Source organism: Chelonoidis abingdonii, chromosome 19 (genome assembly GCF_003597395.2).
Source record: "Chelonoidis abingdonii isolate Lonesome George chromosome 19, CheloAbing_2.0, whole genome shotgun sequence".
NCBI classification, from domain to species: Eukaryota; Metazoa; Chordata; order Testudines; family Testudinidae; genus Chelonoidis; species Chelonoidis abingdonii.
Genome location: NC_133787.1, coordinates 4727974 through 4741772, shown reverse-complemented (window position 1 = coordinate 4741772; position 13799 = coordinate 4727974). Strand labels below are relative to the sequence as shown.

Genomic DNA, 13799 nt, shown 5'->3' with positions numbered 1-13799 from the left:
GGCGGAGCAGGAGCAGGGAGAGGTGGGGCCTTAGGGAAGGAGGTGGAGCAGGGGCAGGAAGAGGAAGGGTGAGGGCGGGGGTTTGGGGGAGGTGGCGGAGCAGGGGGAGGGAGAGGCAGGATGAGGGCGGGGCCTTAAGGAAGGGGCAGGGCAGGGGCAGGGAGAGGCGGGGCCTTAGGGAAGGGGGTGGAGCATGGGCAGGAAGAGGAGGGGTGAAGGTGTTGCCCTCGGGGTGGAGCACCCCCAGGAAAAACTAAAAGCCAGCACCTGTGTCTCTGATTCTTCCACTCTGGCCCGTGCATGCACCGCGGAGCGCCGGCCCGGCACAGATATGGCAAGCCAGCACACACAGCATAGGGAAATAGGGGGCAGGGAGCAGCTCTCTCAGGACAGAGCGCGAGGTGTGGACCTCCTCAAGGGGCACAGACCTGAGGCGCGGCAGCGTCTGATGAGGATGCCTCCAGCGGAGACAAAGGAGCCCCTCTGGGAATGTCTTGGCACTGCCTGGCATGGCAAAGCGGGAGATATTGGACAGTCCACTGGGAGTGAGGCGTTCACCCCGATTCCAAACGCCGCCTCCCCTGCCCACAGGGGGAGGCAAAGGGGAGCTGCAGCCCCTCCCCAGGATCAAAGGCAGCCACCAGGCCCCGGGGAACAAAAAGCAAAACCTTCTCCTGTGCGTTTCCAGCCTCCACCCCCTGCAGCCTCCACCCCCACACCATCCCTAGCTGCCAAACCTCCCGCTCGCCCCCCCAAGCAGCTACACAAACAGCCCACAGGGGCAAACCGAACTTTTGGGGGCAGCAAAAATCTGTGGAACTGAATCTATAAATAAATACCCCAAGAATTACAGGCTTGGTCAGGGGATTTCAACTATGCTACTTTGGGTGACGCCTACTAACACTTCAGGTACAACAATGGAAAAACCAGACAGGGCGGATGACCCATCAGCAAGAACAATGGACTGTGAAAAGCTTGGCCTTCTTGGGGACGTGCCAGACTGCCCTTGACTCATGGACGCTGTGATCCTACAGAGTCAGGGGGTCTTGTCACCTGACACTAAACATTACCTGGGACTTCTTGTGACTTTCCACTGGAAGGGAAGCGGGGATCAAGTTTGGGGAACAAAGGATTCCCGCCTTGTGTAAATCCTATTTAAAGGTGGGGAGGAAGGCAAATGCGTCTCCTCCTCCTCCTCTCCATGGCCTGTCTGCCCAAGAAGAAAGAGTGGTAAAGCCACCTGAAGGGAAGGCGAGTGGGAGTCCAGACTGAGACGGGGTCCAGTCTGAAAAGTAATATAACGAACTCTGAACCACAGAAACTTTGCAAGCTGCCTAAAATAACATTTAGGGTGAGAATTTACATTGTGTAATCTGTTTCTTAAATCTATTGAGCTTAGCTTGCATATTTTGGTTTATTTGGTCAGTAATCTGCTTGGTTCTGTCTGTTCTCTCTTATATTCACTTACAATTCACCCTTTGCAGTTACTAAGCTTATTTCTTGTTTATAATATAACCCCAGTTTCTATAATTTCTAACGTGGGGGGGGGGAAGTCATGCACATCTCTCTTCACATTGAGGGAGTGGGCGAATTTTATGAGCTTGCGCTGTACAAATATTTCTATACAGTGCAAGACAGGGTTAGTTCGGGTTTGTCTCCCAAAAGGGGTGTGCACGTGAGTGCTGGGGGAGCCCCTCACACAGAGCTGACTTCAGTCTGTGTCTGCAGCAGGGTGGTGGGTGTGTGTCGGTCAAGAGGCCGGTGAGCCTAATCCAGCAAAGCAGGGAGAGGGAGCCCAGGCTGATTGAGCAGGAGAGGCTCAGTGAAACCCCAGCACATCAGTTGGCACCCAGAAGGGGGGTCTAACCCGTCACACCAATCAGCCAAAACAAGCCTCCACCTATGGCTGGAGACCAGAGGCTGATGTTTGCTGCTGTATGATCTGTGAAACGAGACACGGGCACATGCTACAACAGGGGTGGGCAAACTTTTTGGCCCAAGGGCCACATCGGGGAATAGACCTTGTATGGCGGGCCATGAATGCTCACAAAATTGGGGCTGTGGTGCGGGAGGGGTTGATGGCTCTGGTTAGGGGTGCAGGCTCTGGGGATGAGGAGTTTGGGGTGCAGGACGGTGCTCCGGGCTGGGATCATGGGTTTGGAGAGCAGGAGGGAGATGAGGGTTGGGGTGTGGGGAGAGGCAAAGGGGGTGCAGGCTGGAGTGCCGGAGTGGGCCCAAGCCGCTGGCAGTTTGCCCACCCCTGTGCTACAAGTTGGCCAGATACTCGGGGTGGGTTGGGACTGGCCTCGTAACCTCGGCCGGTTCATCTCCTGACCAGAGCCCTTAGCCATGGTTAAGGTGTGTTGGGCTAGTATAAAAACATAGAATCGTAGGACTGGAAGGGACCTCGAGAAGTCGTCTAGTCCAGTCCCCTGCACTCCTGGCAGGACTAAGGATTATCTAGAGCAGTCCTTCTCAAAGCAGTGGTCCGCGGACCGGTGCCGGTCTGCGAGCCATTGGCTGCTGGTCCGCGGCGAGTTTCCTCATAAGAGCGTCAAATGGGATAATAATATGGCACCAGTCCCTGGCACATTGGAAAAAAAAATTGCCGGTCCCCCACATGAGCTAGCTTGAGAAGCACTGGGCTAGACCATCCCTGACAGGTATGTGTCCAACTGGCTCTTAAAAACCTCCGATGATGGAGATTCCACAACCGCCTTAGGCAATTTATTCCAGTGCTTAACCACCCTGACAGTTAGGAAGTTCCCCACCCCGTCTGTCCGTCCACAGAGCTCCTTGGGGGCAGGGCTGCCTATGGGGCAAGTGGCCTGCGTGCCAGGGACGCTGTCAGACACAGCCAGCACGGACTTCTGGCCAGGTGTATGCACAAAGCAAACGGTTAGAAGCTGCACCCTGGCTGTCTCCCACGGAGCTGGCAATGGCACCTGAGATCTGCTTCTGCAGCCTCTACTTAAGACTCACTTGACTCACCCAGCCAAGAGAGCTAGGAGAGAGCTCCTGGGTCACACCTCCCCTGTCTCTGCCAGCCGGCCACGGCTGTTCAGAGTACGTGGTCCCGTCCAGTTTACACGTCCCAAGCAATGGGACTTCCAGCACCTCCCCTGGGAAGCCAGTCCACCGCAGTCCCTTCCAATGGCACGGCATCTGCCCAGCTCACCCGCCTGCCCGTTCCCTCTCCTCACGGCCTGCTCCCCCCCGGACCCACAGCGAGTTGGGAATGTCAGGTCCTTTCTAAGCCTGTCACGTTCTCTTAAGGACTTGGGATCTTCAAGCATCTGACCCTGGAGACCGGCTGTGTGCTTGGCCCAGCACCCCAGTGAGCTGCCCAGTGGGTTGTATGGGGCAGGGCAGGCAGATGAGTTCTTTACAATGCCCTGGAGGGGACGTCGTCCTGTGTGGCCCACCATGCAGGCTGTCAAAGCAGCCACCCTCCTGTCACCGGCCCAGGGCTGAATGGAGGGCACTGCCTTCACGTAGTGCTCCCCAGTGTCAGCCAGTCTGGTCTCCCCAGCAGGGGGAGCTGGCAGCCACGCCCGCTCTACACACCCTCCAGCAGAGAAAGCAGGCCCGGGGACAGCGTGGCTAACAGAGAGGGGCTGGAGACACACTCACCAACACCCTTCAGGTAGTCTGTGGCCTGGACATGCGCAGGGCCCATCTCCACAAAGGAGTTAAAGACTTTGTACAGCACCTGCAAGGCAAAACAATGGGTTTAGCCCAACGCCTGGGCTCCGATGGACCAAAAGCCCCTCCTTGACTCTAGCCTGTGCTGTCTTAGGCAGCGTGAGGATGTGTTTCTCCTTTGGGGCATATGACCCTGCCTCTTGGGCGGATGAGAAGCAGGGAGGCAGCAGACTCTGTGCTCTCCGGGTGTGGGGCTTCCTAGCCGAAGGGACACAGGGCCAGAGTGGAAGTGTACGTCTCCTGCTGTCACCTGCTCTGGATCTGCCTAGGGCGATTGCCCAGCTAGTCCTGTGCTGGGCTCTCCCGAGCACACACTGAAGCACCAGGGGGTGGTGTGGGGTGTGCAAACCCCTTTGGCTCATCTCTTGATCCAGCTGTGAAGCCACGTTGTTCGGGTGACTGCTGGCCTGTTACCCACTCTGCTCCTACGGTATCCTATCTCCTGGCGCCTTGGAGACTCCCTTGCTCCATGCCCACAGCAGGGCAGGGCTATCACTGAGACGGCAAAACCCCGAGCTGGGCACAGTCCTATGCCCTGGAGGACAGGACGTCCCACTGAGGAGAGGGCTCTGGACACGCAGACGGTAGAGACCACGGAGAGTGGGAGGAGCGTGTCCTGTCTGGGCCTTTGGGGCCAGGAACTTTCTGCCCCAGTCGGCAGCTCTAGGACTAGAGGAGAAGCTCCCGCTATCTGGCAGCTGCAGCATGGATGTCTCAGGCCTCCAGCCAGAGAGCGCAAGACACCCTCTAAGCACAGAGCCCTGGGCCATACTCACCACAGTGACAGCGTCGTTCAGCAGGGACTCCCCGAACACGATGATGAAGAGGGTCTCGTTGATGTGGACTTCCTCAAAGACAGCCAGCACCGCCACAGGGTCCACGGCCGAGATGAGGCTGCCAAAGAGCAGGAAGTCCATCAGGCCAGCTTCCACGTCCTTGTCTGCCAGGACAGAAACACACCACTCAGGGCACCTTGGAAGGGGGCATGGACTGAACTCCAGCCTCCTGCATCTCCAGCAGCACCCACCTCACACAGCCCATGGTAAGCAGACCAGGCTTCATGCCCTAAGGGCCCAGCCAGACACACCAGGGAGTGAGAGAAGCAAAGGAAGGACCCCACCCATCCTGCACAGAGCTGGGGCAGATGCCTGCGCTAGGGAGGCCGTTATCACGGCACACAGAGCAAAGCCAACCTAGCAGGCCCTGATAAACAACAAGCCTCGTGTCTGCTCAGTGGTGACCATGGAGTGGGCAGGAGATCCCACGTGTCTGTCTCTGCACATCACGGCAGACATGGCACAAAGCGGGGCTCCTGCTGTCGGCAGCAGCTATGCCAAAGGGCTCAGAAGGGACCCTCCCCTGTTCCTAGAGAAATTCTCCAGTCTCCAGGGCCGTCCTTAGCCATAGGCAGAATAGGCAGCCGCCTAGGGCACCACTAGGTCTGGGGGCACCGCTCTGCTGGGAGCCCAGACAGACGGGAAGCAGTGGAGCATGTAAGAGCAGGGCTGCTGGGCCCTAGAGAGAGCCGAATGCAGCACAGTCTGAGGGAGGGGATTGGCTGCTGTGGTCTCTGGGAAGGGGTGGGGGAAGGAACTCACTTGTAGGGTGACCAGATGCCCCAACTGTATAGGGACAGTCCCAATTTTTTAGTTTTTTTCTTATATAGGCTCCTATTCCCCCCACCCCTGTCCCGATTTTTCACACTTGCTGTTTGGTCACTCTAGGTGGGGGTAATTGGTACCTAGATGAGACAAAGCCCCAAATATCAGGACTGGCCCTATAAAATCAGGACATCTGGATCTGGTCACCCTAGCTAGGGAGTGTGTCTCTCTCCCGGGCTGGCAGTGATCCATCTCATCTGTGGGGGAGCTGCACAGGGAAGGATGAGCTGCTGTGGCTCCATGGGTGCCCCGTCCCTGAGATCAGATGCTGTGCTAACTTCACCATGGTCCGTTGGGCTGGCGGTGGTGCCCATTGGCGTGTGATCGGACCTGAGGGTTTGCTGCTGCTGTTCATTGCACCCAACAGGTGCATTTGGGGTCCTGCAAGTTGCCACCTACCCTCCTCACTGCAGCTGTTGACCACAGCTGGGGGTGAGCCCAAGCATGAAAGCAGTACTGCATTGCCATTAGATTGCATTACACATTTGTTTGCCAAAAACTTGCTAAAATCCTGAATCAATTTCATATTTTTTTTAAAAAAATCAATATCTATGCCAAAATAGAAATAGTTTGACAATTATTTGTGATAAGTTGGTATGGAAGGGAGTGGCCAATATTTCATCAGAGAACAAAAAATGTTGAAATGATTTTCCTATAGCTGTTACTGCTAAACAGAGCCTCCAACACTGTATAATGCTCATCTCTTACTAAGTATAGACAGGGGTCGCAGGTGTGACCGGATTTTGGTGGCATACGCGGTGGCGAGGGCTTAGCCGGCCACTGCTCTGGGGTTCGGCTGCTGCGCATGTGCCTCCCGGTAGCACCGCCCACTCAGCGCCACTGTGGCTGGGGACCTAGGAACCAGGCTGGCAGCGGGTAGAGTGCGGCTGGTGATACACTGGCGGTGAGCACTCAACCACTATCTGGCCTGGTTCATTCATTCAGCTTGGTAGGTGGGTGAGCAGAATATCTCATGAAATAGGAAACAAGAGCAATTCTAATTGAAAAGTGCAGAGAACAGAGCAGTGGTCCCACTTTTTCGTCTGGCGGTGCCAGATGAAGGACTGGTGGGGGGTGGACGAGAATCCCAAAATGTCCGAAGTTAGATGGAGATCGCTTGGATGACGCTGCTTTGTTGGCGGCAGTGGCGTCTCAGTAGGCCGTCTGCTGCTTGGAAAAAGCGCAGAGATTTTGGTGGCATTTTTGAGATGCTGTTGCCGGCAGTAGCGAGTGCACTGAGAGGCCAGAGGGCATGGACTCGGGAACGATGTGAGGACTCCCTGACCGTAGAGAGCTCCTGAAGCTAGGCGTCCGCTTTTGATTTAACATGGATTTGTGAGAAGTATGACGAATTTGAGTACTGTGTCATCAGGTGCACAACAGCGGCAAATGAATGATGGTATTGTACAGTTTATCATACAAGCAAACTTGTTGACGATATATCGTAATCATGTCATGCATTCGTATTCTACCTGACAATTCTCTGTAACGTAGCATCAGAAGAGGGTTTCTCCAAACTAAGTCTACATTAAAAATACCATCCGTCTACTAGGCGTCAGGCAACTACTTGATTGGTCTTACTATTCTTGCAATCAAACAGACATACTTTGTCTTTGTCATAAATGACTTATTCTGATGTTGGCAGCAAACAACCAGAAGATTGCTTTTAATTAAAAACAATCTTGTTTCAATACCTGCTTCATATAAATTCAATAAATGTTGACAAATATAAAAGATTATTTATTTCATCATTTGTCAAATCAGAATTTTGTCTATCGCTACCACTTTAGTATGTGTCCATCAAGCCATTAAGAGTGCTTAATTTAAGTTAACTGGTTTAACAAAACATGCATGTGGCAAGTTTTCCAATAGTGTAAGCTTATGTTTGTGTTGCTAACAGCAAGACAGGCACAGGGGCACCAGCTTAATAATCCCGCCTAGGGCACCATAACTCCTAAGGACGGCCCTGCCAGTCTCCATTTTTTTCTGCTTGGTCTCAATTCTGAATAAGCAGGAGCCAGGCCACTCCAAGAGGAAATATGCAGATCTTGAGTACACTCAGTGCTAACATAGGATGAAAAGTTCAGTTAATTGGCAGACTGCCCAGGAGTGCTAAGATGGCACCCTGGCAAAAGGCCCAGTAGGTGAGAGGATCGGCAGAATCATAATGCTGAAGTCAACAGCAACTGTGAGCATGTGCAGAATGAAAAGGGTGACAGAAAGGTTAACAGCCTGAGTCTGAACTGACATGGGCCAGTTTGGGGCTGCTTCTTCTGGTAGCTGAAGATGAGGTGATGTGGGTTAGAACAGTATAAATACTACTGTGCTGACAGGCAGCCAGTCAGTCAGGAGCCAGTGAGGAAAGCGATCGGGAGAAGACGGAGTAAGAGGGAGGAGCCAGCAAGAAGAACTGCTGGAAAGGAGTTAGAAGAGTGGCTGCTGGGAAAGAGAGATCGGAGAGCAGACAGAGGAGCCACTGAACAAATTTTGTAGCAGAGTGAGAGAATCCACCAAGAGAACCAAGTGGCAACAACTACGAACAGCGAAACAGAGCTGAGGGAGAGTGAATTTGGAACGCTAACAGCAGCTACAAAGTTTGAAGAGAGAGTGACGCTTAAAATCCTGAGGAGAACTCTTCTGGGAGAAGCTGCTTCAGCAGCAAGCAGCAGCAACTAAAGAAAGATGTCAAAGGATTTGCAAAATAAATTAGTTTTATTATAAGTATTAGTGTGTGTGCGCGCAATAATAAGAATTCATAGAATATTGTTATTAATTGACATTTATTTATGTAAAATCTAAAGTATAATTGAAGAACTACTGTCAATGATTGGTTACAGACTGGCCATTTGTAGAAAAGTGGTTCGCTTAGAATCATTTAAACTGTATGTTGTGGTTCGAATGCTCTTTTAACTTGCAATAACGGATGTGTGTCTTATTTAGGACTTTAGATTATATTGTATTAGGGATTATTAGTTACAAGAATACTTCTGTGTCAATCACTCTATCGGAAGGTTAGATCCGTGTCCTTCAAGTGTTTCCTTAACAACTCTGGAGACTCAGATCCCAGGAAAAGCAGATTGAGGGGGCAAACGGGTGGTTATTTTAGGGCACCCCAGAGCCTAAATTTCAGGGTAACACCCTGGCAGAGCTGCTAGGAGCTGCCCTTGACATCACCATCCCCCTTGTCTGCCCACCCAAGCTTGCCGAGGTGCTGGAGCCTAGATGAGGTTCTGCTAGCAGTGCTGGGACCCCACCAGTTCCCTGCAGCCTGGGGAGGATACCAGAGGAGGGGGTGGTGAGGAGGTTGTGGGCTGAGGGAGAGAGAGACTGCACATGTGAAAACCTTGCCCTGGGGTCCAGGGAGTGGCACTGGCTGGTCCTGAGGGAGCAGCAGCCTCGAAGAGTCACCAAGCAGCCCCTTGGGGGAAAGGGGTGAGTAGCAGGGAGTGGGGGAGGATTCGCTCTGGGACGGTGATGGCTCAGTCTGAGCAGTGATTGCCAGCCAATGCACAGCCATATCTGGGATGTGCTGCAGCTGCCGGAGCTGTAACAGGCACAGCACAGTCGGTGGCCACCCAAGAGCTCAGGGGCACATGGGGATGAGGGGTCAGATAAGAGGAATTTCTCCACTAAAATCCCTGAGCTCCTCAATGGTGGGTGTGAACCCTCCCTGGACCTCGCGGAGCCTCCGGCTGCAGGACTATGCCGGGAGTATGCAGCACTCCTGCCCTTGACCAGTTTTGTTCCTTTCTCATTCCCTGGTTTGTTGTTTGATGAACCCCTGGATCACCTCACAGTGTCAGAGGTGCTGAGCGAGAGGGAGCCTGTGGTCAGTCTGAGGTTAACTCCTGGGCTTGAAATGAAAAGCAGAGGCAAGGGAAGCACATGAAGCAGCAAACAGAGAAGAGCAAAGGCCTTTGTATGTATCTCATGAGCACAGTCGAAGCTTGACGAGCTTAAGAAGGCGAAAAAGCCAAACACAGATGATTTGCAAGCTCCATCCAGTCTTCAACTGCCAGGCAACATCGCAGACAACTGGAAAAAATTCCGACAGCGGTTTGAATTGTATTTAGCAGCCACAGGGGAAGAGCAGAAAAATGATAAAGTGAAATCATCAATCTTTTTGCATATTGTTGGGGAGGAAGCATTGGATACTTATAACAACTTTAAATTTGAAGAAGATGAAAGCATGAAGTAAAATACGATCTGAGGAGCACTGTGTGACATTCTATTCCTTGGAGGAGCACTCTGTAACTCTCATATTCCTCATTTACACATAATTGTATGTCATGGGAGGTATCAGGGGAAAGTTTATGATCTGCTTAAAGTCTCTGCTCTATCTAAATATGTAGATCATTAGTGCATATAAAGTTAAGAGATTGTGTTGTATGGTTGTCACTAAAACATGCTGTAAATTGGGGAATCGGTCAGATATTAGCTCCCCAGAGGCAACAGCAAGGAAAATAACCAATGCCCGGGTGGGATGTCAAACAACCAGCAACAGACATTGTCCAGCAAGGGAGCTACAAGGCAACGACTCACCTGCATGAGGCCACCCCAGGGGAATTGCTCAACCTTGCCTGGGGACTCAGCAATGCCTCAGACATGTTTTCCAGGCACATGGACTAAGGGTATAAAACAGAACTCTGCAGCTCCATACTGCATCTTTTCCTCTCTCGCCGTCCCACCTACGCTGCAAGCAACAAGGACACTGAAAACACTGAAGACTCCAACAGAGGAGACTGGCCCAGGTTTCAGGCATGAAATGTGATACCCAGGGGGGTGAGAAAAACTGCTTAATCTAAATGTTGCCCAGTCTAATAGGGTTGAGAGTTCAGACTGCATGCTTATATTCTGTTTTCTTTTGGTAACTAACTCTGACTTTTTGCCTATCACTTATATTCCCTTAAAATCTATCTTTTGTAGTCAATACATTTGTTTTATTGTTTATCTTTACCAATGAGTTGCCTGAAGTGTTGGTAAATCTGCTCAGGTTTTACAAAGGCTGACGTATGTCCACTTTCCATTGATGAAGTGGTGAACCAAGTAATAAACTTGCACTCCTCGTCTTGAGCAGTGCAAGACGGTACAGCTGGAGGGTGCAAGCCAGGGAGCTGGGAGAATTGGGCTGGTGCCTTTCTCTGTGTGACTCATGAGTGGGCTCTGGGAGCATTCATGCAGTCTAGCTGGGTGTAGGGCTTGACACCCGGTTGTGCTGAGTGATCACAGCGCCTGGAGGGGTTTGCTGCTTGTCACTAGCAAAGCACTGTGAGAGACAGACCAGGCTGGAGAGTTAAGGGGGCACAGCAGTCTCACAGTCCCAGGCTACACCCCGGGGATCCCGTCACATACTGCATGCCGAAGAAGAGTGAGACCTTTGAGACAGATGGATTTTGTACATGCATGAAAAGCTGACGACACCAGAGAGCAACGTCACAGAATTAAGGAGCATCACTAAAACGTGTGTCTTTGGAGAGTCTCTGGTCAGAGACAGAATCATTTGTGGCATTACAGACAATGTGATAAGAGAGAGAGGGTTCTGTGAAGATTTAACTTTAGAAAAAGCAGCTCTCCAGATAGGCAGAGCAGCAGAAACTGGGAAAGCACAAGCCAAAGAGCTGAATTCACCAGAAGGGGTTATCCGTGTAGTAAGCACAAAAGAATATAGCTAGAAAAGGTCAAATCAAAGCGTGGAACCACTCACTGTGAAAACCACTGCTGGGGGACACTGGGTGCAGACAGCAACATGGAAAGTTGTGAGTCACAGCATGGCCCCAGACAGTGTGTTGTCTTTGGGAAACTGTCATAAACATAGGAAAAACAATCATTTTGCAAAATGCTGCAGGTCCCAAAAGCAGAAAAGTGACGTGCGTTAAGTTGAAGACAACCTAGTTGAGGACTTTTACACACACGTGCTGGGCTCTAGCAAGCCTGACGAGAGGGACTGGATACTACCCATGACAGCGAATGAAACAATTCCACTGAAACTGGACACAGGAGCTCAGGTCATGGTTCTGTCTGAACAGGATTAAGACCAAAACTGGAACAAATAGACCAGTGAAGAGGAGGTGAATTGCTCGCAACCACCATAAAAACAACATGTACATAATCCCATTCACTGCAGTGCCAAAGGACGGGACATCAGTTTTAGGTCTGGCTGCCTCGGAAAAACTCAATCTGGTAAAACAGGTGCTCTCACTACAAGATCATATGGACCCTGGCTATGGGGCACTCTTTTGGGAATATCATGATCTGTTCCAAGGGTTGGATTGTTGTAGGGTGAACATACAATCCGGATAAACAAGCAGGCCCCTCCAGTTTCCATCCATCTAGAGAGGTGCCATTTGCACTCCGTGATAAACTTAAGGCTGAGAGCAATGCAAGTAATACCAAAAATGGAGGCGCCAACGGAACGCGTGAACTCCCTAGTCATTGTGGAGAAAAGCAACAGCCAGCTACACTCATGCTTAGATCAGCGAGACTTCAACAAGGTTAAAAAAGAGAGAGAACATTTCAAACTGCGAACCAGAGAAGAGATTATGGCTCAATATTTCAGCACATTGGCTGCCTCTTCGGGATTCTGGCAGCTAAAATTAACTGGAGAGAGATCAAAACGATGCATATTGAATGCCCCATTTGGAAGATACAGACTCTTACGCCTACCCATCAGCATAGCTTCAGCACCAGAAGTGGCCCACAAAACCATACATCTGATTCATGAACTTATTAATGGTGTCAACACCTCAGTGGCACGCTTGGGAAGCATGGGGCTTGAGAACGCAGTGTAGGTGTGTGCGCATCTCACTACAGACTCGCTAGTGGGTTTTTTTTATTCTTTTGTCATCCTGGCATGTTGTTTAATGAACCCCCAGATCATTCCAGGCCTCCCTGACATGAGTGGTATGGCCAGTGGCATGGCCAGTTCAGTTACCATCCAACTCCAGCTGCCCTGCCACCGGCCCCACTTGTTGCGATAGGGGCAGATATCCTGGGGCCCAAATCACTTACCCATCAGCCCCGCTTGCTTCACACCCCAGAGGGCGGCTCCGGTGGCGAAGGAATTCCACAGCGTGCCAATGACCGCGTAGGTCAGGATTGCCCCAAGATTGTCAAAGAACAGCCGGCTAGGCATGAAATAGCCCGAGTCCAGGACGATGGGGGGCAGGAGGAAGAGGAAGAACATGCTTGGCTCCAGCTGGTACTCGGCTCTCTTAGTGATGGCCAGAACAATGCCCCCGAGGCCAAGACCCAGCAGGATGAGGAGGCAACTCTCAGGGACCACGGACGTCACCTTCTTGGACAGCTGGAACACTGCAGTGCAGACAGGGAACAGGGGATCACTGCGGGGCCCCAAGCCCCAGCTTACAACACTCTGGGAGTGTGCCACCATCCTCAGTGCACTGACACTGCAACAGGGCTTCCTCAAAGGACTACTTGGGGTCCTGGGGAATGAGGGAACATCCTAGCCTGCCCCATGGCCATGTACACATGGCCCAGCTGGGCACCGCTGTCCCAGGACAGCCCAGCTGCCCCATGGCCCAGCTGGGAACAGGTGTCCTGGCACTCCATGCAGTTGGCTATAGGGCACTCCTAGTTCATGCTCTAAAGAAGCAGAGACATTTAAGTCCCTCTGTTCTTTCAGGCTCTTGTCTGCCATGCTGAGGGTCAGTGGTTAGTTTATTATCTGACTCCTAGGTTCTATCTATCTATTTCCTGTTAACACCAAGTAATTCATTTTCTGTTATTTTCTTCCAAATTGTCACCTTTGGTATTGTACAGAAACTGAAGACTCAATCGATCAGTATTTCTGGTTGTCCTGCAGGCAGCCCTCTGTTCACCCCACTCCTGCAGCCCAGACGCTTCCCTGAGGAACGGTCAGCAGGACTAACGCTCCCTTCGCAGAGAATGGAATGACCCTCCAAGCAGCCACAAGAGCCTTCTCTGCAGCAGCCTCAGCCAGCAAAGAGGACACGTCCGACCAACTGTTGCAGAATACACACTATCGAATCCCCAGACAGCGGTGCACAGCTTCCCCCAGAGTGACTTGTGTGCAAAAAATACAACATGCAAAAAAGGTGCTAGCGTGGCACTGGACTGAGAGGGTATTTCTAAGTGATTTATTCCACTTAGGGTCTGGGACTGACTCTTAAACGGCTACTGAAGGGGACTGTTGGGCAAACAGCTCATACTGCAACGCCAATCCACCAGCTGTGTGACAAGGGCAAACAGCATGCACACAGCAACGCTGGGCAGGACAGAAGCTGCATGCTGCTGACCTTGTCATACCCTTTGCCAGCCAAGACGATCTCCCCTGGAAACTACATTGCAGCACAGAGCCCTCCTGGTCAACCTAGTGAAGACCAGCCATGATCTTCCCCAAGAAACCGCCAAGCAAACAGGCACAGACAGTGACTTCTGCCCAAGTGATCAGTA

The 13799-nt window shown here is 51.8% G+C and overlaps 1 protein-coding gene across 1 annotated transcript in view; it reads right to left on the bottom strand.

The window, feature by feature from the left end:
• SLC9A5 (solute carrier family 9 member A5) overlaps positions 1–12672 on the bottom strand; it is a 35947-nt gene extending 23275 nt beyond the window's left edge. Inside the window, exons 1-3 of the mRNA XM_032788460.2 lie at positions 12375–12672; positions 4482–4645; positions 3634–3712 (exon numbers count right to left, since the gene is read on the bottom strand). Of these exons, the coding sequence (XP_032644351.1) occupies positions 3634–3712; positions 4482–4645; positions 12375–12549 (418 nt within the window). The 5' untranslated portion in view covers positions 12550–12672. The remainder of the gene's footprint in view (positions 1–3633; positions 3713–4481; positions 4646–12374) is intronic.
• Positions 12673–13799: the final 1127 nt, after the last annotated feature.